General features: G+C 37.0%; 3 protein-coding genes across 4 annotated transcripts in view; 1 reads left to right on the top strand and 2 right to left on the bottom strand.

Moving 5' to 3' along the window:
• Positions 1-126: 126 nt before the first annotated feature.
• Positions 127-5,508, bottom strand: LOC144990309 (DNA-directed primase/polymerase protein-like). Its single transcript, XM_078943473.1, has 14 exons — positions 5,388-5,508; positions 4,559-4,733; positions 4,383-4,477; positions 4,139-4,277; positions 3,478-3,625; positions 2,888-2,984; positions 2,629-2,786; positions 2,054-2,216; positions 1,878-1,975; positions 1,529-1,615; positions 866-974; positions 698-774; positions 564-610; positions 127-484 (listed from the first exon to the last, which is right to left on the bottom strand). Exons 1-14 carry the CDS (start codon positions 5,390-5,392, stop codon positions 257-259), a joined length of 1,626 nt encoding a protein of 541 aa, XP_078799599.1. The 5' UTR covers positions 5,393-5,508; the 3' UTR covers positions 127-256.
• Positions 5,509-13,603: 8,095 nt separating this feature from the next.
• On the bottom strand, positions 13,604-20,641 carry LOC144990310 (neuromedin-K receptor-like). 2 transcript variants are annotated; one of them, XM_078943475.1, is made up of 6 exons: positions 20,497-20,641; positions 18,285-18,814; positions 16,916-17,104; positions 16,641-16,791; positions 14,023-14,219; positions 13,604-13,951 (listed from the first exon to the last, which is right to left on the bottom strand). In XM_078943475.1, exons 2-6 carry the CDS (start codon positions 18,650-18,652, stop codon positions 13,738-13,740), a joined length of 1,119 nt encoding a protein of 372 aa, XP_078799601.1. In that variant the 5' UTR covers positions 18,653-18,814; positions 20,497-20,641; the 3' UTR covers positions 13,604-13,737. The 2 variants fall into 2 exon arrangements, with proteins under 2 accessions (XP_078799601.1, XP_078799600.1); XM_078943474.1 differs by lacking the exon at positions 20,497-20,641 and having other exon boundaries at positions 18,285-18,778.
• Positions 20,642-23,387: 2,746 nt separating this feature from the next.
• The window catches only part of LOC144990305 (N-acyl-aromatic-L-amino acid amidohydrolase (carboxylate-forming) B-like), an 8,484-nt gene continuing 7,051 nt past the window's right edge, over positions 23,388-24,820 (top strand). Inside the window, exons 1-2 of the mRNA XM_078943460.1 lie at positions 23,388-23,513; positions 23,595-23,685. The gene's annotated coding sequence lies outside the window, so the exon portion shown is untranslated. The remainder of the gene's footprint in view (positions 23,514-23,594; positions 23,686-24,820) is intronic.

Raw genomic sequence — 24,820 nt, 5'->3', positions numbered from 1 at the left:
GCCCCCCGATGACAAACATGCACGCACAGTAAAAGATACATAGCCTTTTAAACAAAATAATTTAGTTCTTTGTGGACATAAAGACATAGTGGTATCACTATATGGGACGCATCAATAATACACACATTTATAAAGTAGTTTTAATCTGTTTTCAAACTGTTACACAAAAATTACAAATGATACAGTTTAATGGAAATGAAACACTAAAGAAGATGCCAGTAGGAGTTATAGGCATGTTTAAAAGCTGCTTCATTCTTTACTGATCCTCTGAGTCTGCTGTGAGAAGCAGCTGGTCAGAGATTTCCCCAAAGTTTTGTTCAAAGTCAGTCAGACTCTCTGAAAACTCCCGGTCCTCCTGGTCATCTCCCCACATGGTGGGGGCTTCCTCCGCCGAAGGCTCCCTGTGCCGTGAACACTGATTTGGTACCTGACTCAGCTCAAAGTTTCCAGCTTCATCCATCAGGTAAACCCGGTCCTCCTCATCCTGTAAGAACAGATGATGTGAGAGTTTCATTCAAATCTCAGGATGTAATCGTCCACTAAAGAGTTTTACATCAACAAACCAGGTTCAAGATGTAGCTGATGCAGATCTCCTGTGGGAGTGGGTAACCTGAAACAGTACAGTGAAAGTTATTTCCTTGTATCAAGTATATTTTGACCATTATAAAAATATATTTTGTTTTGCATTGTAACTTACTTGAAGACCTAAAGTTTCTGCAGTCCGGATCGTGACACTTCTGGTACCAGACTTCCTCTTTTAAATCCACAACAATCCTGCGAGTGACAATGTGACAAAGATTAATAACTAAGAAAAAATGAAAGAGAAATGCACACAAGCACAGGCACCCCAACATCAAGTACATACATTATGTTGTTGCTTTTGTGAAACCTGCCCACATTTTCACACCAGCGATATTTAGCAATGTCGTAGACTAGAAGCTGTTCTGCAGCAAAGTAGTTCCATCTTCTGATGCCTGCAGGAATCAAATAATGAAATAAAGTTACAGAATCCTATGGAGTCAAACATGCTGCATGATAGATACTGAGTGAGGAGTTCACTTCCAGACACAAAAACACACAATATTGTTAAATTGTGGTTGTTTGACTTTCTAAACCCTCTGCTGGTGTCAGACGATGACTGGCTGCGTCTGTGTTCGGATCTTTCTGAGGGCTTCAAACATCATTTACTTTGTCGTACTAACATTTTAGTCAAAAACACTACAGGAAATGAGTTAACATAGTTTAGGACATCTTCACTTGAAATTTAAAGAAAATACATTTTAAAGCTTTTTAAGGAATTCATTATTTATTTGTAATTCCAAGAAAAATTAAGATTTTTTAGGAACCCAAAGGTAAATTTTGAATCACTTTAATTCCCTTTTAAGTCATAACATCTTAGGTTGTATGTTTATTTTAAAAGCTGATGACTTTTTTTTTTTAACCTTACTGAGAAATGATAGAAGATCAGAAAGAAGTGAAACAAAAATGTCCTTTGCAGAAGTCTGTCCTGCAGCTCTCAAACACTTACTTCCCTGTATCGACTCTTTTTTCACCACATTCAGCACAAATGTGTCCACCTCTGGGTACGGGGACACTGAGCAGCCCGAAAAAGGACCTATAGTTAGTGAATGACAAGAATAATGTGTTGTTGTCACAAAGCTTGAGGTAAAACATTAGCAAAATTGAACCATAAGAGGATCTTTCATTTTTTAGAAAAATGTTTTTTTTATTTTTTTTACTTAACAACAGAGTGAATATTTTCTGAATTTAAATCCTTAGTACTTGTAGCAGCAAAAGTAGAACTTCATAGCTAAGTGAGCAGCAGTTGAGGATTACAGACATGCATTGAAAAAAGCCTGAGGGAAATGAAAAAAGACCTGGAACAGAGTCAGATCCCTGCTGACAAGAGGATCTTGAGATTTTAGTGTCACTGGTTTCCGGAACATTCCAGGTAAGAATTGTCTGACCTGTAAAGCTGTTGACATACAGAAAAAAAAGTTCATGTGTGAAAATAAAACTTAAAAAAAAATGAAGAAAAAAAACTGTATTATACCTCAAATTACACACTAAGGAGGCCAGGAAGATACTTTGCTCAGCAGAAATTCCCTTCTCTGGTTGAGGAATGAACTTGTTGTCTTCTGCCACAGTGAACGCAGCGTTCTTCCCCACTTTTGACGACTTGTACAAGCGGAAATTTCTGTTCTTGGTGTAAACTCCTGTGTAGTTAACATGATAATATATTTGCTCATCAATCTCTCTATTAAATAAAAAAGAATTCCTTCAAGACCAGTAGTTCCTAGAACCACTGCTGCAGTTTTTGTGTACAGTTATCAGGGTTTACGTTTAAGTCATGAGAAAAGATTTCTTTGAAAAGGTATTGGGCAACAACGTTGACAATCTATAAAGTGCAACGTCCTGTCTCTTTATTTTAAAAAATGTGCCGATCTTGTTTTTAGGGAGGCCACTTCCTGTGTGATTACAGGGTGAAAGGTAAACTTTGCAAATGCTAACACTCTAAGAGTTTTGCAGGTATACTTTAGTGCTTTAAGATAAACAGAAATAGTATATCGAACCAAGTACATACATAAAATAACAACATATTACACCTCTAAAGACTGTTTTAATTACCAAGATCTACAAAGAGGCCATCTTTGCCCTCTTTGTTTTTTATCAGAAGGAAGCTGAGGTCCCGCTCCAGCGCCTTACGCCTTTTTATCGGTGGACTCTCAGCTCCTCCATCCACTTCTGCTGCTTTCCTTTCAGAAACATGAGTCCCACTCTGAGCACTTAAAGAGAGGAAAAATGCATAAAAAGATTACAAAAAAACACAAAATATAAAAACTAGCATGAACAAAAAGTGCTTTTGAAAATGGTTAAACAAACAGACCAAGTTTCACTGCTTCTGGCGGAGGATTTCACTCCTTTTCCACGATCACGCTTGAGTTGGTTCAAAGCAGGTTGAAGAATCGCACCGACAAACTTCCCTTAAGGAAAAAAAATAAAAATCATGCATACGGAGAGGGCTAAATGAAATGAGTGAAATAGATGATCTAAAGTTCAAATGAATTTACATTGGCTGTATGTTTATTAATCTGATTAAAGAGCCAAACAAGCTGCAAAAACACATCAAGTTCAATTCAAGTTCTTATAACACAGCAGAAACAAATAGGAATTCAGAAACTGCTTTGGCTACCACTGCGCCTGTCTTCAGTAAGAACAAATTACATTTTTGTCATGCAGATACATGAGATTTGATGTAAAGATCATCCTGTTTTCAGCCATCTTTCTCACAATTTTACTTTTTTAGAATCAACTTTTTAGACGTCGTTGCGGGAAAAAAAAGGCTTTTTTGTGATTTACAGAGTTACTTAATACTGGTTTCTTTTTCCTACTATCAAATGATTTCTAAATCATCTAAAAAAGGTAAACACAAATATTGGACCCCAGGTCTCCATCAGAAGGTGAGGCTGAACGTACCAACATGTATGTTGTCTTTGAAAGCAGCATGCTGAAGAAGAAAAATAAGATGTCGACTGAATTTTTCTTCTGTGCTGGAGTCCAGGTTGAGGACATTTTTCTCCGAACATTCGATCCCGTAGACGTCCAATAATTTTTCACAGACGTACTGCAAATACAAAAAGGATTTAGGCTAACAGAAATAAAATAATGTCTTACACTTATGACACATAGTTATATTAAGTGAATAATTTTATTGAATTTAATTCAATTTTTTTCTATAGCCCAAAATCAAAACAACAGTCGTCTCAGTGGGCTTCGTATCGGTAATTGTAAGGTAAACATACAATCAAAAAGGATCATAATTGCATAGAATTCAATAGAATAATACTAAACTTTAACTAAACAGACTAAACTAAACTGGCATCCCTGTCCTTAGACCCTCCTTCGTGGTAAGGAAAATACTCCTAAAAACGGATTCCGGAAAAAAAGAAGAAGCCTCCGGAATGTCCACATGAAGGAGGGATCCTCCCCCAGGACGGACAGGCGATTTATAAGAATCCATAGAGAAGAATTAACTTATCTAACTCTACAACTACATATTTAAATAGTCCAGCAGACGAGCTTCATCCAGATCCCTTTTTTTAACAGGGAAATAGAATGAAAGGGAAATGAAGACTACCTTGATGAGCAACAGGACCATAGATTCTCCATCAGATCCTCTATTTGAAGGTTTGTGGAACTCCAGATCAAAGTAGAGCTTGCAGACAGCCCCTTCTGGTATCACTTCATAACAGTGCATCAATGACTGAGGGTAAGTCCTGGGAGGGAAAACACATCAGGCTAAATTAGTCTTGGTTTTATTCTATTTCTTTACAAAAAACTGCAATTGTTACATATGTGGATGTAAAGTTGTATATTCATACTTGTAGTAATGCCACAGCTCACTGTAACTGGTAACCAGGAAAATGCGTTGACCCAGTGATTCCCTTTCTTTTTCAAGTGCAAAAACATGCACAGTCTATAAAGGAGTACAACAAGAAAACTGGCATGATCGACTGCAGAGGAAAGTAATAATAAAGCACTGGTTGTCCTCGCGTACCTCTTTGCAGCTCCGAACGAAGCTCACGGCCATACTCTGGCGAGGGAAGAGCCTCCACACAGACGAGGGCTCACATGGCCACAGTCGAGGTTTGTAGCGTGCAGTCAGAGGGTTGGACTGAAAGGTCTGAGCCAGCAGCTCAACTTTCTTCAGCCTGTCTCCCCATTTGCTCATCCTGAATTGGGATTTAATGATCTATTATATTACACAGCCACTTTATGCTATCTTTAACCTTTGCGGAAAACATAGCATGTTAATAAAATTCAACAGAAGTACAAACCATTCCAAATCCTTTTAGTTTGACCAACAGCAATTTACAAGTCATGACAGAGAACACAGGGGTTTCAAAAGAAAAAATAATAATAATAATAATAACTATACCAACATGTTTACTTGAATAATTTTTGTGTAAATTAAACACAAGAATGAAGATAAGTGAAAATAAATACACTCAATCAGGTTTTTTTTTCAAAGAGTAACAACATGGTCATAACTAGTAAACCTCAAAAGTGTGTGGGTCTAGAGAGTTTAGACCTACATGAGTTCCACCAGCATCTTTAGAAAGCATTTATGCTTGACCAAAAAGAAAGAAGAATGCATAAACATGACAGTTAAAAGATAAATAACTTTTGGAATCGCGTTGTTTTTCTTGCACCAGTCAGCTTAAATAGTTTGAACCTTACTACTCTCTACATCTACTAGTACAGAAAAAGAAGGCGGGGGTTTGATAAAACACAGCTCCTGCTGGTGCTTTTTGTTTTATCGTAGCGGTAAACAATGGCGAAGCTTAATTTATTAAGTTTAAATATGCTATAGTGTGCTATATTACCTCATTTAAGTTTAGGTTCTCCAAAGTACTTGTTGTTATGTCGTGACCACAGACATATTCCTGCACATCGATGTTTACTGGAAATCGACTGCTTCGTTTTTTCGCGGTCCTGTACAGGAAGCGGAAGTTGCGCTATTTCCGGTCCAAAGTTCCGCTCCTCATTTAATATTCACATATATTTATTTATTTTATATGTCTATGATTTCTTTATTTATAAATAAGAATTGTTTATTTATGAATAAATACATGTATTCATGTCTCTTTCTCTATCTATCTATCTATCTATCTATCTATCTATCTATCTATCTATCTATCTATCTATCTATCTATCTATCTATCTATCTATCTATCTATCTGTCTGTCTGTCTGTCTCTAAAATCTGATCAACCAATCAGCACCCTTCTCCTAATAGCACCTAATGGGCATGCGGCCTCTTGCTAGCCAATCAGATTACAAATTGTTAAAGTCCTCAATTAAACTACAGTAGAGTAGTCTCTTCCTTTTTAAAGCAATTAATTTTCTGTGAAGGAAAGTGTTCTATTATTATCCTTGTTTAAATGTTAACTCAGATTGACTTTTTCACCTTTTTAGAAACAACTTTGTGTGTTTGTTCTTCTGTTTCTCATCCCCAGCTAGGATGAAGGGGTTTTACGACACACTGTCCTTAGCTGATAAGGAATACTGTTTGAGCTGAGAATCCTCCCAAATGGTTCATTATACGACACCCTCTAATGAACCTTTTTCTTTGTTTGGAAATTGTTACCTCCTACTTGAAGTCTTAATAAAAGGAGCACTGGAAGAAGCAGACATTTGAGAAGAGAAGGGTGGTGGACTTTCTTCCGTCACACTTGCTTTCCTCCCATGTGCATAAGAAACTTGATTCTTGTTGCGGTTTGTTGTTTCTAACTGTGTTTTTCTTTAATGTCTAGATGCATTTATCTGACATTCTCGTTACTTAGATATGCAATTTCTATCTGCCAGCAACCTATCAGATCTTCACAGAAAACACAGTGTCATGACTGCAGTGAATTGAATTATGATTTTGTCAAACTGTCAAAATCCTCTGTCCGTTCCTTGGAGGTTCTATTTCCGAACATTGTGAAAAGTTTAATCAAAAAGAGCTTTTGTCTGGATCTGAGTCATGTTACCAAAGACAAAAAGACACAAACATTTGTTAAAGCTGTAAATCTTTTGCTCAAATAAATTAGTAGGTTCGTTCTTTTTCATTCATTTCATTTTACTCATTTTATTTTTAGTCTCTAGGCGGCTGGCCATGGTCAGAACGGGACAGAGGATGGAAATTAGCCTAGGCTACAATCCTGCATATTTACAGTGTCTCATTACTTTTAGAGTACTCTACACTGTAGTATGCATTGTCCCTTAAATAAATAAATAGGGTTAGGGTTAGGGGTTAGGGGATAAGGTCAAGGATAAGTTTGTGTCGTAAAAGCACAAAATTATTCTGAACCTACATTTTTTATATCCATTTATTTTGTTTGTAGATGACAGGCGTTACATATATGGACATCCTTTTCTATGCATTAACTACATGAAAATATTACAATTTCACAGATTTACTCTAAATGATGTTTTTCAAGTAAAAGCAAAAACAGAACTACATTTACTGAAATAAAAGCAACAAGTAACTGGGAAAAGAACTACTTCAGCTCTTATTAGGTTTATATTCTAAAACTCTTAGAAACATGCATTCACAAAAAAGTTCAAAGTTCCAGATAATAAAAGTGTTTTAGGCAACAAGACTTTAAGTAATAACTTTGAATAAATATTAAATCATTATGATAGATCTTTCCTGCTATTGAACATGCAAATATTATCATTTATTTTGTAGTCAAACCAATATCTGATGTGTAAACATTTTGGTTGTGTTTATTTTCTTTACCGAAGACATAAATCCAAATGTTTCTGGTTTTTATTTTTTTATTTTGTCCAAATAAATATTGTCCCACCCTCCATTCCTACAATGTTTCTCTTCACCTTACGGCACATCCCTTCAAGAGTCGCCACGGCAACAATCAACTTTCACTGATTTGTAAAGGTGATTTTGCAGAGAGTTTTATGCTGCATCTCCTTTCTGACACAACACTGAATTTTATCTGGGCGGGGGACCGGCACAGGGAGACCAAAACTTGGGCCCCCTTGTTGTTACATAATTAGGCAGGCTCTTTCCTAAGGACCCACACTGGATGAAGCTCATTGCGCCCCCTGGGGATCGAACCCTGGTTTCCCATGTGCCAGTCTTGTGCATATCCTGGTTTGTGGAACACAGAAGGTGCTTTGAATTATTTTTGCTTTTTGTCAGAATAATATTTTTACATAAAACATTTGTTAAGTAAAAGTCTATGATTCAATGCAACTTGGCGATACTTACCATTGCATATATATGTAGCTAAAACTGCCACTGAAACCTTTTGTTCGTGGTGAATGTCTGTGACCTGTGTATAATCCTTTCCCTGCAGTCTTGTTTTTTAGCAAATGTAAGATGAGCCTTGCTGTTCTGGATTCCATTATGTCCTTTTCAGATGAGTCATCAATGTACTCTTGGACAGAATCCTATTGGGCAGCGACTCCAAGATTGGACTACCCAAATATGTTTTTCATTTTCACACTTCTGAATAATAGCTTCATGGGGCAAACCCATGAAAGAAAGACCCACACCCTTAGAAAGTGTTGTAACCCTTTCCCAACTGTTGTATTTTAATCATTTTGCTTTGAATCTGCTTTTAAACATTTGTTATTTGGCATGGTGACTGCATCTGTTAAACAGATTTAGGTCTGGCTTTAAATCAGAATGTGCTGAATGAAATTGAATTCCATTACAATTGTCTCAGAGGGATGCTTTGTTGCTATGTAACAAAAAGTTAAGAAAAAAGAAGAATATCTTCACTCTACTTCCAGTTTGTACAGAATATTTAAAGCCAAAGTGCAGCAAACAAGTGAGCTGCATAACTCCCCGTAGAAGTCCAATTTCCTTCCTCAGGAAAAAGAAAGCGATTACAACAGAAGCCCTCCCATTTCCCTCGCACAGCAGTTCTATGTGCAAGCCTTAGTTTTAAGCTTGCAACACTTACTTCAACTTTCTTGTCCTAAGGTATGTCTTTGTAGTCATTTGAACTTCTACTTTTTGTTTTAGTCTTGAAGTTTTTATTTAAATTCAGCAAAAGGAAATTGCGACATCTGAAGAAATTCCAGTGAATTATAACTTGTCTGAACAAACTTGGTAGCAGCATGCCAGACCACACTAATAACTTTTAGCATCTGAACAGTTGCAAAACTAACACTGAAGAGATTGTTTTGTCTTTATTTTTTCCTCTTTTTTATAGTGGACTGCTAAAAGATGACAAAAATGTTTGCCGAGGAAAAACTGGTTCTGATAGCCTTTATTTTCACAACTTTCAACAGCAACACAAATGTAAGTATTATGTGACTAGTATTTTTTTAATGCTAATCCAGTGTTCTTTCAAAGTATACTAAATGCTTGCAATTGCAGGTGCTGGTTGGGAGTGTGAAGCTGCTGGACAGGAGCCAAAATGTTGTGGATGACATGTATAACGGATGTCGTGAAGAAGCCATGGAGACTGTCATTCAGTCGGGCCTGTTAAGGCGGGAGCTGAACAAAAGCGTGGAATACCAGAAAGCATGGAATGCAAACACCCAATGTTCATTCATTATCCCCGGAGGAATCAAAGAACATACTGCTGCACTTTCAGCGTATTACAGTGGAGACAAACAGTTCACAAAAGAGTTCAACAGTCAAGTGGAGACAATGGGAGAAAACTTTACCACTTACAAAAACAACTTTCATTTCAAGTCGCTTCATTTTCTCCTCATGGATGCTCTGATGCTGTTGAAGCCACAGAAGTGCAAGACTGGCTATGCTATTGTTGATGACTTGCAAATACCCAAATTGGGCTCAGCGGTGAGACTAGCTGGTTTCACAATAGTGGACACAGACACATCCCTTACTGACCTCGAGGACTCGACCGTGCTCAAAATCAACTCTTGCTACTTTATCAACTTGGAGGAAAACATTTGTAAGAAGAATATTGGTCAGATGCTTTTGTCTCCAACTGAAGTTTTCACTGTGGAGGACGTTGGAAGAATAAAAAACACTGATGACGAAGACTACGAGGAGGTTGTGTTAAAGCATTCCTCTCTTACCAGTAGACACAACTGTTACATTATTTCAAGGTAAGATGCACTTCTTTCAATATAAATTGTGGATGTTGGAACCTGTGGAATATTCAGTAGTTGTTTTTTTTCCACTTAATGTGTTTGTAGTCTTCAGGATTGTTCCAAAAAAATCCTCTTCGGTTGTGATGTAAACATAGTGTTAAGAGAGTGAAAAACAAAATTCTAAAAATGGCTGAAAACTATCTATTGTGAGTGTGGTTTGTTTGCCTCTAATTCTCATATAGTTGACAGCCATTAAAGTGGCTTCCAGAAAATACCCCGTCTTCATGAGGGGCTTCTTTATGCAAGCATGAAACTGTTTTAGTGCACATTAATGTTTGTTTGTTTTTTGCAGAAACGTCCATATAAAAAATGGAGGTAGTTAACAGCTAACCTCTAATCTATTTTTTTTTTACCTTCACAGGGCTGAAGCTGTCATCTCTGCCCACATGCTTGTTCCTCTGATCATGGTCTACTCCCTTTTTTCTGTAACACTTTAAAAAAAATGCTGATTAAGTGATTATGTGATCAGCTGCTGAAAAGTAATTCTATAGTTTCTCTGCCCTTAGTTTAATTTTTGCCTGGTTGCTTCTTTTTTTAAAATATAACTGAGATGAAAATTGGTTAATTAAAGGGTGTTTTATGATGCACAATCTTTAAGGTTAAAATGAGCCAATGCTTTGACTGCATGTATTTTTGCTTTTGTTGCATTTGTATTACCTGTTTGGCCCTGAAGTGCAGATCACACCAGCAAATCACCAAATACAAAAACAAATTAAAGATCTCATTGACAATATCAAAAGTAAAATAAAAAACATTCTATTTTAAAAATCAAAGCTAAACTTCAGAAACCAAAACACAATTCCAAAAAAAATTTAATGAAATCAAAAAGAAACATTTTAGAAGACAAAAGGAATTCTCACAACTCAAAATGAAATGTTAAAAAACAAAACATAATAAGAAACTGTGACTTGATTGGATGATGACATTTGTCCCTTCTGTTGACCAAAAGGTACTGGATATGCTCCATACTAATTATAAACCTTTAGGTATGCAGATCATGATCATCATCTAATCAGTGATGTCCTAAAGTCCTACCTTTCCGTTTTTCTTATTTAAGAATTAATGTCAAATCCATTCACATTTTAGTTTCCTAAAGTTCAACCCACTCTTGTTTTTCCACATCAAAATAATCCAAAGGGAACATTATTAGAAGATTCTACAACACTGTATGGTCACAAATCTTTGCTAAATTCAAAGTGTTTTTTCACAAATTGGACCGTAATGATGCCTTAATTATTCTTTGCTGTCATCATGTGTGTTGTCCGCTCTGAAGACAGTTTAGTATAACATTTTTACGTTATAATAAACTGAATTTATGTCTAGATCCAAATGGAATATTACAAGGCTGATTAGCATCGCCTTATTTCATTTTGAAACGATTTCAAAATGTTATAGGTCAATTTGATTTGAATCAATTGCCTCAGACACATCAATCCGGTTGGATCATAGGAACTTTTTTTACTTTTTTTAAAAATGTTTTTGTTTTCTTAACCCTTGTGCTATCCTATTGGGTCAAGATGACCATTGACGTGTTCTCCCTACCATGACAAAGGTGGAGAGGATTTCATGTAATCCATGGACACCAGTGAAGATCACAAATCACTGAAGAAAAAAGGTTCAGCACACTGTCTAGTGGGTCTAGATGACCCAACTCCCAATGTTAAAGTGCCTAGGATAGCACAAGGGTTAAACCTTTCATTTTTATTTAGTTTCTTTTCCTTTTTTTCTTTTGAATTGCGACAATCTGTAATACATTTTCGCATAGATTTGCTAGTGTGATTTGCACTTCGGGGTCACCATAGTTAACCACAAGAGTCAGTTTGTTAATGAGGAAGGTTACTGGAAGTAAATTCATGCTGAGAAGTTGAAAATATTAAAACGTGAGCAGTCACTAAAGGGTTTTACAGGAGCTCTCTTCTTGTTTGTGAAGATAGAGATCAAGTAGAACTTTTTTAAGTTGTTCAGTTTACTAAACTCAGGATGTTTTTGAATTATCCATCTAAAGAAAACTATGTCTTTTTACAGCAATAACAACAGTTTTAGAACATTGTAAATATGTAAGTTCACATGTTTTCTGGGGGTTAGCAGAAATAAGTGAGGCAATGCCGCATCTCTAGTTTTTTTGTTAGCATGCATCCTCCCATTTATCAGTATACAATATCGCAACAATTTGTATTAAAAACTGCTGATGTGATGTGCCACACTAAAATAAAAAAATATCTCATTTTATTGCTTCTTTTGTTTTTACATATTGAAAGCAAATCTATGATGCCATCAACAATCACAGGCTACTTTGGGCTTCAAACAGAACGTCACAATTTGTTTGTTTTTTTATAGAGATGATTTGAGCTGCCATTTCACACATATCTGTTGTCCTGGTAAAAACATCACATGCTTTGCTTTGACTCCCTTTAATCAGACAAACAGATTTTTCAATATAAGCATGATCCAGCTGACAGTAATTATGTACGAGAGCACTTCAAAATGGTTCAAATGCACACATATTATTAAAAACCACTTAATCCCACAGGCGTGTTGTTGTCTATACAGAAAAAGAAGCAACTCTGATCATTTTACTTTTTTAGACAAAAAAAGCAAAATTGAAGAGATTTAACTTTTAAAAAATACTTTTAGTATGTTTTATCTTAAACTTTCAAAAGCTTCTTCCTGTTGACTTTAACACATTTATCTAAACAGCAGATTTCTGACATCCATATGACAAATATAAATACGTATAAAAATAAAAACAAATGTAATGACTTTCTAGAGTTAACTGGTATTGCGGGACATTTTTGGCACTTTCAGTTAACTTAATTTACAGATTCTTTTCTAAGGTGCCACAGACATCCAGATTACAAAGCATATAATTAAAGCATACATTCACACCAGCTGTATTTTTCATCAATTGTTTAACACAGGACGTGAAATAAATGCAAAACACAATATCACCTTTTATTTTAATGGTTAAAATATTCATCCATCCATTTTCTTAACCCGCTATATCTGTTTTTGGGGTCACAGGGTTACCGGAGTCTGTTCCTGCTACTGATGGGCGAAGGTGTGGTACACCCTGGACAGGTCGTCAGTCTGTTGCGGGGCACACTCACATATGCGCACCTAGGGACACTTTATAGTAACCAATAAACCCAGGAAGCATGTTTTTAGACGCTGCGAGGAAGCAAGAGTAGCTGGAGAAAACCCACACATGCTCGGGGAGAACATGCAAACTCCACACAGATAGGAGCTTCTCACTGTGAGGCAAGAGCAAAAGCACCATCATGCAGTCCATTGTTAATATTTAGCTATTGAAAATGTAACCTTTAATATTTGCTAATTTGCTTCATTCTCATTTTTTTACATCTTTCTTTTCCTCCAGCTTACCTATATTTTTTTTACCACCAGGATAAAGCGTAGTTGTTTATTGTCTACAGAGTGCAACATTTTTTTAGAGATAGCAACCTATCCTCTGGTCCTTTGCTTGTCCCATTCCATCAGTTCACACATCTACAGTACAAGTGCACACACACACACAGACACACACACACACACACACACACACAATACCAAAAATTTAAACCAGAAGAAGTATCTTTTTAAATACTTACCCTGTTTTTCAACTGATTAGCTTATTTTTAGAGAAAAATATAATGAAAAACAAAAGAAGTCTTTAGCTGTTTGAGGTGAGCATATGATAGCAATGTTAAAAGCAAGGCCATCAATTTTAGAAAAAAAAGAAAAAAAAGTAATTTTTATCTATGAAATAACACTTTCAGGAACCTCAAAAAAACAAAATGCTTGTGTATTTAAAACTAATTTAATAATTCTTTACAGAGAATTATTTTTAGGATTCTTATGCAGGTGTAGCAGCCTTTATTACTACTACTTCTGCTTTTATCACTATACCACTGTACTTCAATTGCCCATGGGACCTATATCACGGCAACCTTCCAAAAGGGCCAAAACAGGAACACAATTTCCTTAACAAGGAATAGTTTCTGTTTGACTCAGAGTCCATTTTTTAAAACAAAGTCAAATTCCAACAGAGCAGGCAAGAAAACATGATGGTGATCTGCATTACTGGCAAAAACTTGAAAGTTTAACTGTTTTTATTGAAGTGCTGGGATTTCATTTTTGACCTGTTTCCACGGGAACCAAAGCTCTTGCTTTTGCTCAGGATGCTTGTGTCGACTCGAGAGATGCTACTCTGGTGACACGGTCGGAGTCTCCTGCTCTGCAGCTCCAGCTCATCGTAGCTCAACACCCGCACACAGGGACAGCAGCGGAAAACCTGCTTGAAGCCCGCCCGAAATCTACAGCCAGACAACAGCGTAAGCGTGCTGTAAATCAACATGATCGTGACACAAAGTGTTTTACCGCTTACCTGCTGTTGAGGCAGCAGTAGATGATGGGGTTGTACATGGTGGAGCTCATTGCCAGCCACATCACCGACAGGTAAACCTGCTGGATGTACTTCCACTTGCTCAGACGCTTGTTGATGCCGGTCACAATGAAGTAGACGTGGTAGGGCAGCCAGCAGAGGGCAAAGGTCACCACCACGATGATCATCATTTTCACAACCTTCGGGAGAAAACAGGAAGTGATAACCATAGGTCAAAACCAACTTTAAAATCTGTCAGAGGAAAGGACAAATGATGAATCATGCAACTTATCTACTTCCATCCTTTTTATTTATGTAAAGAAGGTCTGTTTTACCAAAGATGCTCCATGATTGGCGCGGTGATTTCTGCCATTTAGCAATTAAATGACTTGTTTGGTTATAAAAAACAGCTGACTTGTTTGGTTATAAAAAACAGCTTTAATTGACTATTGGTTTAAATTGAACAAAGATGGAGGAGTTTCTTCTATTCATAAACTCTACATGATTTTATTAAAAAACATTGTTTCCCACAAATATTCAAGGAACCGTTTTAAAGGAAAACAGGGGTTTGGTCAATTGAAATAGCATTTTCCAAAGGAATCTATACAGGATTTAGCAACACAATTTGATCCAAAAAAAATCAATACCTTTATAAATTATGCATGAGAAACATGGTGTTGGTGCTCTTTTAAGTTGTTCAAACACTTATTTTGACCAGGATTTAATCACAGTCCTTATCTTTGTGTGTCTTTTGACCCTTTTCCTGTAGTCACATCTAATGTTGCTGTTAAATGCGTCCCACACTGGCTGGTGTGAGAGGACGGGGAAAGGTCAGTGATGACGCACCAGTACCAGAAGGGTCCGAGTGAGACACATGACAGACCGTGACAGAAATCACCAGTGTGTAACAGCACAGGAGACTGAATTGGAGCAGACTAGCAGCAGATGCTAATCTCTAACACAGACATGAGAGTGATCTCTTCTCATCTACTCCCTGAATGCTATTTGAGGGTCTAATATTATGTCACAGCTTTATTTTTAGACTTAAATATATTTGGTTTTCTGGTTTCAATTCTCTGCCTTTTGCCAATCAGATTTTTTTTTTTAATTGTTCAAAATATTTGTGTCGGTTGTTGTCGCTACGTATCATTTTTGTTTTTCTATTCTCCCACAGCTTGACGTTTATTTTGTCCCGTTTTCCATTTAGTTTGCAGAATTAGCAAAGCTTTTCTGGTTTTGAAGACATTTAGTAAATTCAAAATGTTAATCAGTGGTGAAGATGTGCTTCTTTTTTTTGTGTCTTCTCAACCCTCTATCTTCCCCTGCAGCCTTTGCAATGTTTATCAATGAACTCCATTCTGTGGCATTAATCCCCGGGCTGTCTACATAGATGCTCATCATCCTCGCTGTAATTTCCGTAATCCATGTTCTGCTGTTGTAAGCTGCTGCTGATGACGGCTACATTTTTTCAGGGGTCTGAAAGCAATGTTTTCAAATACAAGAAAAAGGCATCTTTATGCAGCTATCAGTAACTTTACTGGAGCAATGAAACTTTGAGAATAAGCTAAACTTTAGGTGTTGTTACACAGCGTGAACATTGCCATGCAAACAGAATAAAAATAATAGTAGGCCTGAACCATTCAGCACATGAAGAAGTCTTCTTTCTAATGCACGCCTCAAACAACCCAACAACCTTTCGTTACCATGGGAAGCAAATGTCTCCCTTGGTGTCAATCAGTCTGCTTTTAGGAGAGGACGTTCCATGGATTTCCTTTTCCTCCCTGTTGAGAATCTTTCCACAAAGCTAAAGCTGCAGGGCAATCTCTGTTTTAATCCTGCTTGATCTTTTTATGGCCATTTCACTTTATGAAGTGGACATATTCAGTACTGTTTTAGACTCAAATCCTGTCCGTTCAAACTTTTAAAGTATTCAAGCAGGAGGGAGAACCCAGCTCTCTCCACTATTGTTCCAGTATCTTATCTACAACTGAAATTTTTAAATGATTCACTACAAATTCAGCAAGAAATTTTTGTTTTTGACAACCAGGCTAACTCGAATAAAGTCTCCTCTGCTTTCCCAATGAAGATTTGCCCTCTAAAGCATCAGGTGGATCCCCTCCTTCCTTTTTTCTGATCAACTTATTTCCAAGTGGAATCACACATTTTTGTCTCCTTGATTACTGCGGTTCATTTCTAACAGCAGAATCAGTTTGCAGAATCCAGCCTCCACAGATTATCAAAAATGGTGTTGTTGTTTTTTTTAATCAGCTCAAAAGGACTCAACTCTCCGCTGTTTCAGATTTTCCTGTGGCTGCCAGCATCAAATTCTAAACGCTGACATTTGATTTGCTCAAAGAATGGTCATCTCAGAAAAAGCATCTGCTGAGTTACTATATTTGATGCAAATACAATTAGGCTAAGCATTTTATCGACACATTTTGATTCTGCAGAGTTTTTGTGAAGCACCAGGTTTTTATGTACAGCTTTGAGTGAAGTAAAGTTTATTTGCTTAAAACTTCACAGATTTCATGTTTTGTAAAAAAATAAATTGAAGAATTTGGCCTAAATGGCTCAAAAGTTTTATTGTTTACAGAGAAACAATTAAACAATTTTATTTTTACCTTTCTTTTGGCCCTGAGTTGTCCAAGATAGTTTTCAGATGAGTCTCCAGGAATCTTGCTTCCCCACAGCGACACCCCAACAACGGTGTATGTGATGCCCATCACAGCTAAAGGCAACACATAGACCAGGACTGTAACTATGATGTGATACCTGCACAAACAAAGAACCACAATGGAATAAAACACAAAGTTGTTAGGACTTAAGTAATGATGTTTTTGTTGATAATAATTAATGAAATATTTTGCCATTTTGTCCTAATACAGTGTATAACTACATAAAGGGGTCGTCTGCCATCCGGGGCCATGCCACATAGCAGAAGGTCCGGCTGGGTAATGTGCGGGTGGTGGAGAAGTAGCAGAGAGGAAAAGCCAGAACCACAGCCAGGCTCCAGATACAAAAGATGACTCCAACAGTGGCTTTTGCAGACAGACGAAGCTTCAAAGGATGGATGATGGCCATGTATCTACAAGCAGACGGTCACAACACACAAATCTATTAAATGGAGTCGACTAAAGCTTGCACCGCATTTGAACCACCTGAGGATCATCCGACAGCAGTTTCTAGCAGGTTTTGTATAAATCTTTCAGGACTGCTTGTCTTTCTTTTCTGGGACATAGCTTCTGCAGAGCCGCAGGAGTTCATTAGAAATTCACCTCTGTATTGTGGCATGGAGTAACCTTCACCCCTTCCCATCATTCCCCTTTTGACACTCTCCAGCTAGCTTACGACCCCCGTCAAACTTAACTGTTGAGCCATTTTGGAGCTATCCAGCTGTAGAGTTTTACGCCAGACAAGGAAAACGAAGATGTTGGTAGATCTGTTTGTCTGCAAGTGTATGACTCGGAATGGAGTGGAGCAGGGAGCGTATGGCTCATCCAGTGTATTTTCTAGTTCACAGATGGAATCTTTTCAAATGATTTCTTTTTTTTTTTGCTCCTGCTTCACAACAAGTTGAATAAAAAATACTCAGGAATACTATTTTGAGCTTAATGTTCTTAATTTACATGTATGTCCTTCATCATGATAATGATGTAACAAGAAAATGCTAAAAAAGGCCAAAAACGCCATTTTCTTCTGAATTTTGTCTGGGGGCTGTAGCCGGAGCAAAATCATCACATCGACTGTTTACCATCCATTTCAAAATTCAGACAGCTTCTTTTTATCATCTGCAATAAAATCAAACAACCCTTCAAATATGGGGAAAACACAAACTTGATTTTTTTCTTCTAGCAATACAGTGTGGAAAAAAACATAAATTTGTGGAGACAAAGGGGTTAAGGGTAAACATGCTAACTGATGGTTTGAAAACATTTTTTAACCATATGACGTGTCATCATATTCAGGGTAAAGAGTCTGAGTACCTCATTGTTTTACAAATAAATAGTGATTTGCATATATGTCTAGTACATTTAATACATTTTTTTAGACAAATAAAGTATTGCAAGACCATTCAAAGACCATAATAAATCAGCAGTTTGGCCTAAAACACTTTTCAACGGACTACATTTAGTGACAAAATGAGAAACGCTTACATATTGGATCTTCCAACTGAAGCACCAATTTTATTTTTGAACTTTAATTTTTTCTTTTTTGCTGGGTCAAATGGATATTTAGCATATAAAATGTCTTTGATGCAGTCATACCTGTCGATGGCTATGGCCGTCATGGAGTAGATGCTTGCAAACACAGCAGCAACAGGGAAGAAGTTGTGAAACTTGCAGTAGACCTCTCCAAAGTACCACTGTCCGTGCGCCGCGTAGATGAAGTTGATGAGGGTGTTGAACGCGGCCATGGACGCATCCGCGAAAGCCAAATTTAGCAGGAAGTAGTTGGTGACAGTTCTCATGCGCTTGTGCGCAAGAATAATCCAAATGACGATCAAGTTTCCGAAAACGGCCACCGCTAGGACGGCGATGTAAGCCAGCGACCACAGCGCGATGCGCCACGCCGGCTGCACGAACTGGTTGGCCAGGACTCTGGTGGTGTTCGATCCATCCCGTTCAGAGCCCATAGCACAAATGCCCTCCGAAGAAAAAAAAAAAAAAGCCCTCCGTGGGGTCAGTTTCAGCCCGCTGTTGGCGTGCAGACAGAGGAGCTCGGCTCCTGCGATGGGTGATGACCCGCGCTGATGCAGACAGAGTGGTCCTGATGCTGAGCAGCGCGCGGCCGGCGTCTTCCAGAGAGACACAATGAATGTTAGGGTGAGATCAGGTCAGACTCATTCAGGGAGGGAGGGGGGCAGACCAAAACAACAGATGACTCAACCTGAGGACCGCACTATGATCAATTCTTCTGCCTTTTACCCCTATTGTAAGCAGCTGAAAAGGTTTAAATCTCTGCTGGAGGTGTAAGAGACCTGCCAGGGTTTGATACCCTTAATCCCTAATAGCTTTTCTATCAAAGGAAAAACTCAGATATGAGGGTTTTATAATTATTCGTGTAAGAATAATCTCACTGTAAATTCCACGAGGTCTTGCACATGATGTAAATCCTCGATTTGTTTGCCTCTGGAGTTTTTTAACAGAAGCCCATAAATCTATGACTTTTCTTAATTGAAGATTTCTAAAAGTACCTGTAATATTCCCCTTCATCGTTCTTTTCTGAAAGACGTTTTGGGTAATGAAACCAGATTAAGATTGTTTTTTGCTGCCTGATAATACCTACTCAAGATTCATTTCATAAGTCTGATGAACGATGTTGAATCAGAACAAATGGTCTCACAGAAGTCCTCTCTTTCTGAATTCAGCATCACAGGAAATTAAACTCAAATAACATATTTTGTCACAAATCTGGAGTTTTCTTCTGCCGTGGGAATTTGAATCAAAGTAACAAATACTAATTTGTATAGTGCTGCTACATGACTTACTAGAGCACATGTGTCAAACTCAAGGCCTGGGGGCCAAATGTGGTCCGCCATGTCATTTTATGTGGCCCATGAGAGCATGAAAGCTTTTAATTACTTAAAATAAAATTTATTTTTAGTCGATTACACATTATTTATGTGTAGCTGCTGTAATTATTCGATGTTTGCAGGTCTTATGTGCATATTCTTTTTTTGTAAAATGTTATACGTGTAACACATGTTCTGTCTAGCTCAGTTTTATGTTATTTTTCTTTTTTCACTTGGACAGCTTGATCCTTCATTAAGGGAGTCATATCAAAGGATTTATGCTATAGTAATAAGCAAATTTATGTTTTATATGCAACTGTAATTGTAACTTTAAAAAGTTATAGTAAATAATGAGTTATTTAACATTAAGGAATAGTTACATTTATTTTTCATCACATTTAGTTATATGTAAAAGTTATATCTGCCCCTTTGAGGACAGCCACTATGCTGATGTGGCCCTCAGTAAAAATGAGTTTGACACCCCTGTAGGGTCCAAAGGTTCAGAAGGCTGAGCCCACTCGACAAGCACAAAGACAAAGAAAAGGGGTGAGAAAAACAGCTTTTAGAAGTCAAACTAAAATATAAATATGGTAAAAATTCATCAACACCATAGGGCAAGAGAATACTAAATGTACAAAATGACTGCCAAATAATGCAACACTAAATATTTATAGATGCAAAACAAAAATTACAGTAAATAACAGAAGTTAAATGACAGTAAACCGAAACAAAACAGCAACAGAATCTGAAAAAAAGCATCCAAACATACAAAGAAGCAGCTATGGGTGTATTAATTTAAAATAGCAAAACAGATGAGAAGCAAAATAAAGTATGCATGAAATTTAGCAAAAACGTTCAGACAAAAACTGGAAACAAAGCCAAATATGTCAAGAGAAAAATTTCTGCAAGTAAAATGTGTCACCTATTCCCTTTCAGAAAATCATTTGAGTGTGTGAGAGATTTACCTTTTCTTCACAGCAAAAACATTTATGTAAGAAATCCAAAAAGGTGCCAAATGGTTTTAAGATGAAAATATTGAAAAAAAAAACCAAATGAACAGGATAGGAACAAAAGGCAGAATTGTTTTCTAAGAGGATTGAAAAGTTTTTACAAATCTGAACCCTTCAGCCCGTTGCTCTTAGTCACAGAGGGCTGTTCACCTTCCAGCTAGAGAAGTTGCTGAGTTGAAACATAACAATTACAGTTCTTTGCTCCATGATTTCATTTTAGGTCATTGTTGCTCCATTTTCACAGCAACTGACCAAAAGACCCAATAATTTACATTCTTTCAAGGTAAAAAAAGAAGTTTGCTTTACAGAAAAAATGATTTTCAACCATGCACTGGATCTCACTGACAGTTATATTCAATGAGCTTGCAGAGTTGGTTTTTATGTTGTTTTGCTCCCAGAAATGCAAACGAACACTTCAGTAGTCTAAAGTCACAAATTCCATGATATAAAAAGCCTATTTTTGGCTTACTTTATTCATATTTCATGTTTTAGTTCAACCTTCAAAGAGGAGATGGTTGGTCATTCTCTTTGGAGAACACCTCCCGCTGTGAAAAACCCTTCAAAAGGTCATATAGTTTGTTTTCTGTCAGTTAAACAGATTACCCAGAGGCCACCTCTTCTGGGCCCCTCCCCTAATCAAATGTCACTTTATGAAAGCTGCTTTAGAAAAGCGTCCGGCCCTACATATTAAAAAGGTCACTCTCTGTTAAGGAACAGCCAACAACATCATTAGCTGCATTCAAAATAATTCCCCACAATTACATGTGAATAATTCAGGCATCACAAAAAGGAAAACAGATGGGTGTGTCACTGTGTCTGGTGCGAGAGATGTGAGTGATGTCTGTTTCATGTGAAGAACTTGGTCAGTCTGTATAATCCTGCAGTTTATTTGGACATCAGTCCTTCCAGAAATAATTAAAACTGGCGGACAGAGAAACATTTGGGAAGGCGCCTTGGGATTGACATGATGACAAGCCTCTGACGTCTAAATTCACCACACAAGCCTTTTGTGTCGCTAATAAACTTTTAAGGCTAAATTTTTAAATTCAGGTGGCAAATGTAAAGGTTTATATATTCAAAGGCAGCCTGTTAATGATACAAAATTAGCATAATACCACTCACCACCACTCTAAGGAGAACATGCAAAAATATAAAAAAAAACATTTTCTGAATGAATACAATGATCAATAGTCATTTGTTAAAAAATGACATCTGATAGTTCCACTGTTTTCTATAATAATGTCATTGTCCAGATGAAAAAAAAACAATTTCTTTTTCTAGTTTTCATAAGATTAAAGACCCACTCAGATGAATATGCTGTTTTGAAGGAGGGTCTAAGGGCAGGGATGCCAGCTTAGTTTAGTCTGTTTAGTTAAATTTTAGTACTATCCAATTGAATTCTCTGCATTTATGATCCTTTTTGATTGTATGTTTACCTTACAATTACCGATACGAAGCCCACTGAGATGACTGTTTTTTGTGAATTTGGGCTATACAAATAGATTTGAATTGAATTTTGATGTTTTTAACATGTTCTTGTAGCATTTTTCTTATGATGGACGACATATATTAAGAAAATTAAGCTCAAAATTGCATTTCTGGATTTTACATTATTCAGATCCTTGTGAATCAGGAGCAGACAAAGTAATTATGTTGGAAAAAGCTTGTAGGTATGACGTGGAACTACTACGGCAAGCCACAAGCTCCCTGCTCCACTCCATTCTGATGCATCCACTTGTAGACAAATAGATCCGTGTACATCTTTGTTTTCCTCATCTGAGCTGGAATCTGGCTTAAAACTTCACGGCTGGAAAACTCTAACATTGCTCACCATTTTTGTTGTCCAGGTAATCTTAGGTTTGGGTGTCAGGGGGTGTAAGTTAGTTGGAGAGAGCGTAAATAGATGGATGATGGGAAATAAAGGGAGGCTTGTTTCATGGTAACAGTCCCGCCCCAACTTAAAGGCAAATTTCTGAGGAAGTACTGTCTTTATGCAGAAACTATGTCCTGGAAAAGGACACAGGTTTTTAAAATTTTGGCTTAAAACAGCCTGATCATAGTTAAAAGACCAGTGGGAACGCTTTAAGAGATGATTGGAGTGGATCTTCAAGGATAAAAAGCTTGCTTGTAAACAAAGATGTGCTAAGGAAATTGAGCTGTGCCACTTTTTTTTTTCTAAGTAATCAAATATGGTTGTCAGAATCTGTGACATTCATACGCATATTGAATTTGCTTGCCTTCTTGTTACATGGGGGCAACACTGACTGGGTTTAACCTAATTATTAAATCCTAAATTTACCTAACTGAGCTGAAGTGGTAAAGGAAGAAGAGAATGAATGCGTGACAGAAAGCAGCTTATTATCAAGTAATGACTCCAATAGGATTACATGTCTAAATAGAGCATGAGACTTCTGCCTGCTGGGAAAGTGACAGAGCGTCAGAGGTTGAAACGTCTGATGATTCAAGGTACTCTTTTCTTCTATACTGTATTAGAAACACAATTTGGTCAAAATGATCAGCTAGGACAAAGTAAGATGAATATTTTGGAATTGAATAATTAATTCAAATTCTTATTTTCATGCATTTGTCAGTCATTTACAGACAATGCATGTCCTATGAAGACTTTCAAAAGCCGTTTCAGCTTTATTGTGAAAGGTCGAAAGCCAACTAAAAAAAACTCAATAAATAAATAAATAATTTAGAGTATCGTGCCAACAAATATGTTGCACTATTGAAATATCAAAAGAAGCCCTCCACAGGAAAACATTTTCAGTCTTTATGTCCAAAAGCGAGTTTTTCCTGTTTCCTCAGAGCTTCTTCACAGTCTGGAGCATTTAGAGTGGCTCCTGCTGGTGAGTTACAACACAACTAACCCAAGTTTCTGTTGCGTCATATTCTTTGAAATTTGTTCTGTGTAAAGGGGTGTGAGAACCGTGACAGGAAGGAGAAGAACACACAGGGATAAAGTCTCTGTAAGTGTAATTACAGCCTGTTACGCTCGTCTAAACAAAAAACAACCAAGACAGCTTTCCTGAAGTTCCCTCTGTTCACAGGTAGTGTGACGTGACACATGACTCTCCCCTGAAAGGTTAAAGGTTGTTGAAGTTATGTGAACAACAAACAAGTCTACGTCCCGACAGAGAGGTAAGGAGGTTTTTTAAAAAAAAGTAGTTTGGTGGCTGTTTTTTGTATATTTATCCCTTGTGTTTTTCTTTGAAATTGTGTCACTTCAAGCATAAAATGAACTCCAGAGACAGTATTTGTGAACCACATCTGCTGTACACAGCAGCTTACAGAGTTTGACCTAAATGTTTCTTCGCTTTTAAATGGGTCCAGGGCTACAACTAACATTAACTTCTTTTCAAGCACATATCGATATTTTGAATCACCTTTAAACCATGATTAGAAATTCACTTATTCGCATTAAATATTTGAGATTGATCTATTACTGATACGATTTTTTTCTGTCACGATAAAAATGGTCAAAAGGAGCAGGTGTACTAGTCAAAGCCTTTTTTTTTAAATCCATATATACAAAACATGTTTTCAAAATACTTCATCTGTGACAGTGACTACATTTCTCCCAACAGTCTGGGTCTGTGGCAGCAGATGTGCAGAAAACTCCCCTGTGGTTTGACTTTCACGAAACAGACAGAAACATCAAATGTGGCTGTTCTGTTACAGACAATAACACCTTGTTTGGGCTTCTTCTGTACCTTCTACAGGGGCCTTGATGGCTCCTTCAAGCAAACTGATTAACTCAACTAAACTTAATTGACCTTTAATTTTAGGAGAAAATAAGATTAAAACCATGACGAATGACTGAATCAATGAAACCAAATAAAGTAGTTATAAATTCACGGCACAAAAATCACAGCAGTGTCCTCAATCTGTAAATGCTTTACGTCAGAAACACTGGGTTGACTGTGCTTTTCCCTTTTTTTGTTGGATTCTTATCCGTATTTCATGTACTGTATGTTATTGCATTTTATATTTTTATCCTTTTTTTCTTACAGTTTTTCTTAAATGCTAAAACACATTTCACAAACGTGTCCTCCGTGCTCCCCGATGTCTAAACACAACACCCTTTTCTAAAGCTACACAAACACAACCATACCTTCTCACTTCAAAACTCAAACTTTCACAGCAAAACAGCAGCTCAAAGCTTTCAAAAACATAAACACTATACACATCTTTACACACTACAGAAAAACAATTGAAAACACAATGCTCAATTTGTGAGGTTTTCAACAACTGTCAATGCATATTTTTAGAAACT

The sequence above is a fragment of the Oryzias latipes genome (assembly GCF_053564925.1).
Source record: "Oryzias latipes strain Hd-rR chromosome 1 unlocalized genomic scaffold, Olatipes_Hd-rR_3.1 chr1_Y".
Lineage (NCBI taxonomy): Eukaryota > Metazoa > Chordata > Actinopteri > Beloniformes > Adrianichthyidae > Oryzias > Oryzias latipes.
The sequence above is the reverse complement of the archived record's forward strand: the minus strand, read 5'-3'. Positions and strand labels throughout refer to the sequence as shown.

Bases quoted from the DNA above. Each gene is read 5' to 3' on its own strand.
- LOC144990309 (XM_078943473.1), bottom strand. The intron at 1,976-2,053 runs GTATAATACAGT...GTATGTCAACAG, and splicing joins TCCTTAGTGTGTAATTTGAG to CTTTACAGGTCAGACAATTC. The intron at 775-865 runs GTATGTACTTGA...TGTCACTCGCAG, and splicing joins CACAAAAGCAACAACATAAT to GATTGTTGTGGATTTAAAAG.
- LOC144990310 (XM_078943475.1), bottom strand. From the start codon at position 18,652: ATGGGCTCTGAACGGGATGGATCGAACACCACCAGAGTCCTGGCCAAC. The intron at 17,105-18,284 runs GTATGACTGCAT...GTCTGCTTGTAG, and splicing joins ACGGCCATAGCCATCGACAG to ATACATGGCCATCATCCATC. The intron at 14,220-16,640 runs GTAAAAATAAAA...TTTCTCCCGAAG, and splicing joins AACTCAGGGCCAAAAGAAAG to GTTGTGAAAATGATGATCAT.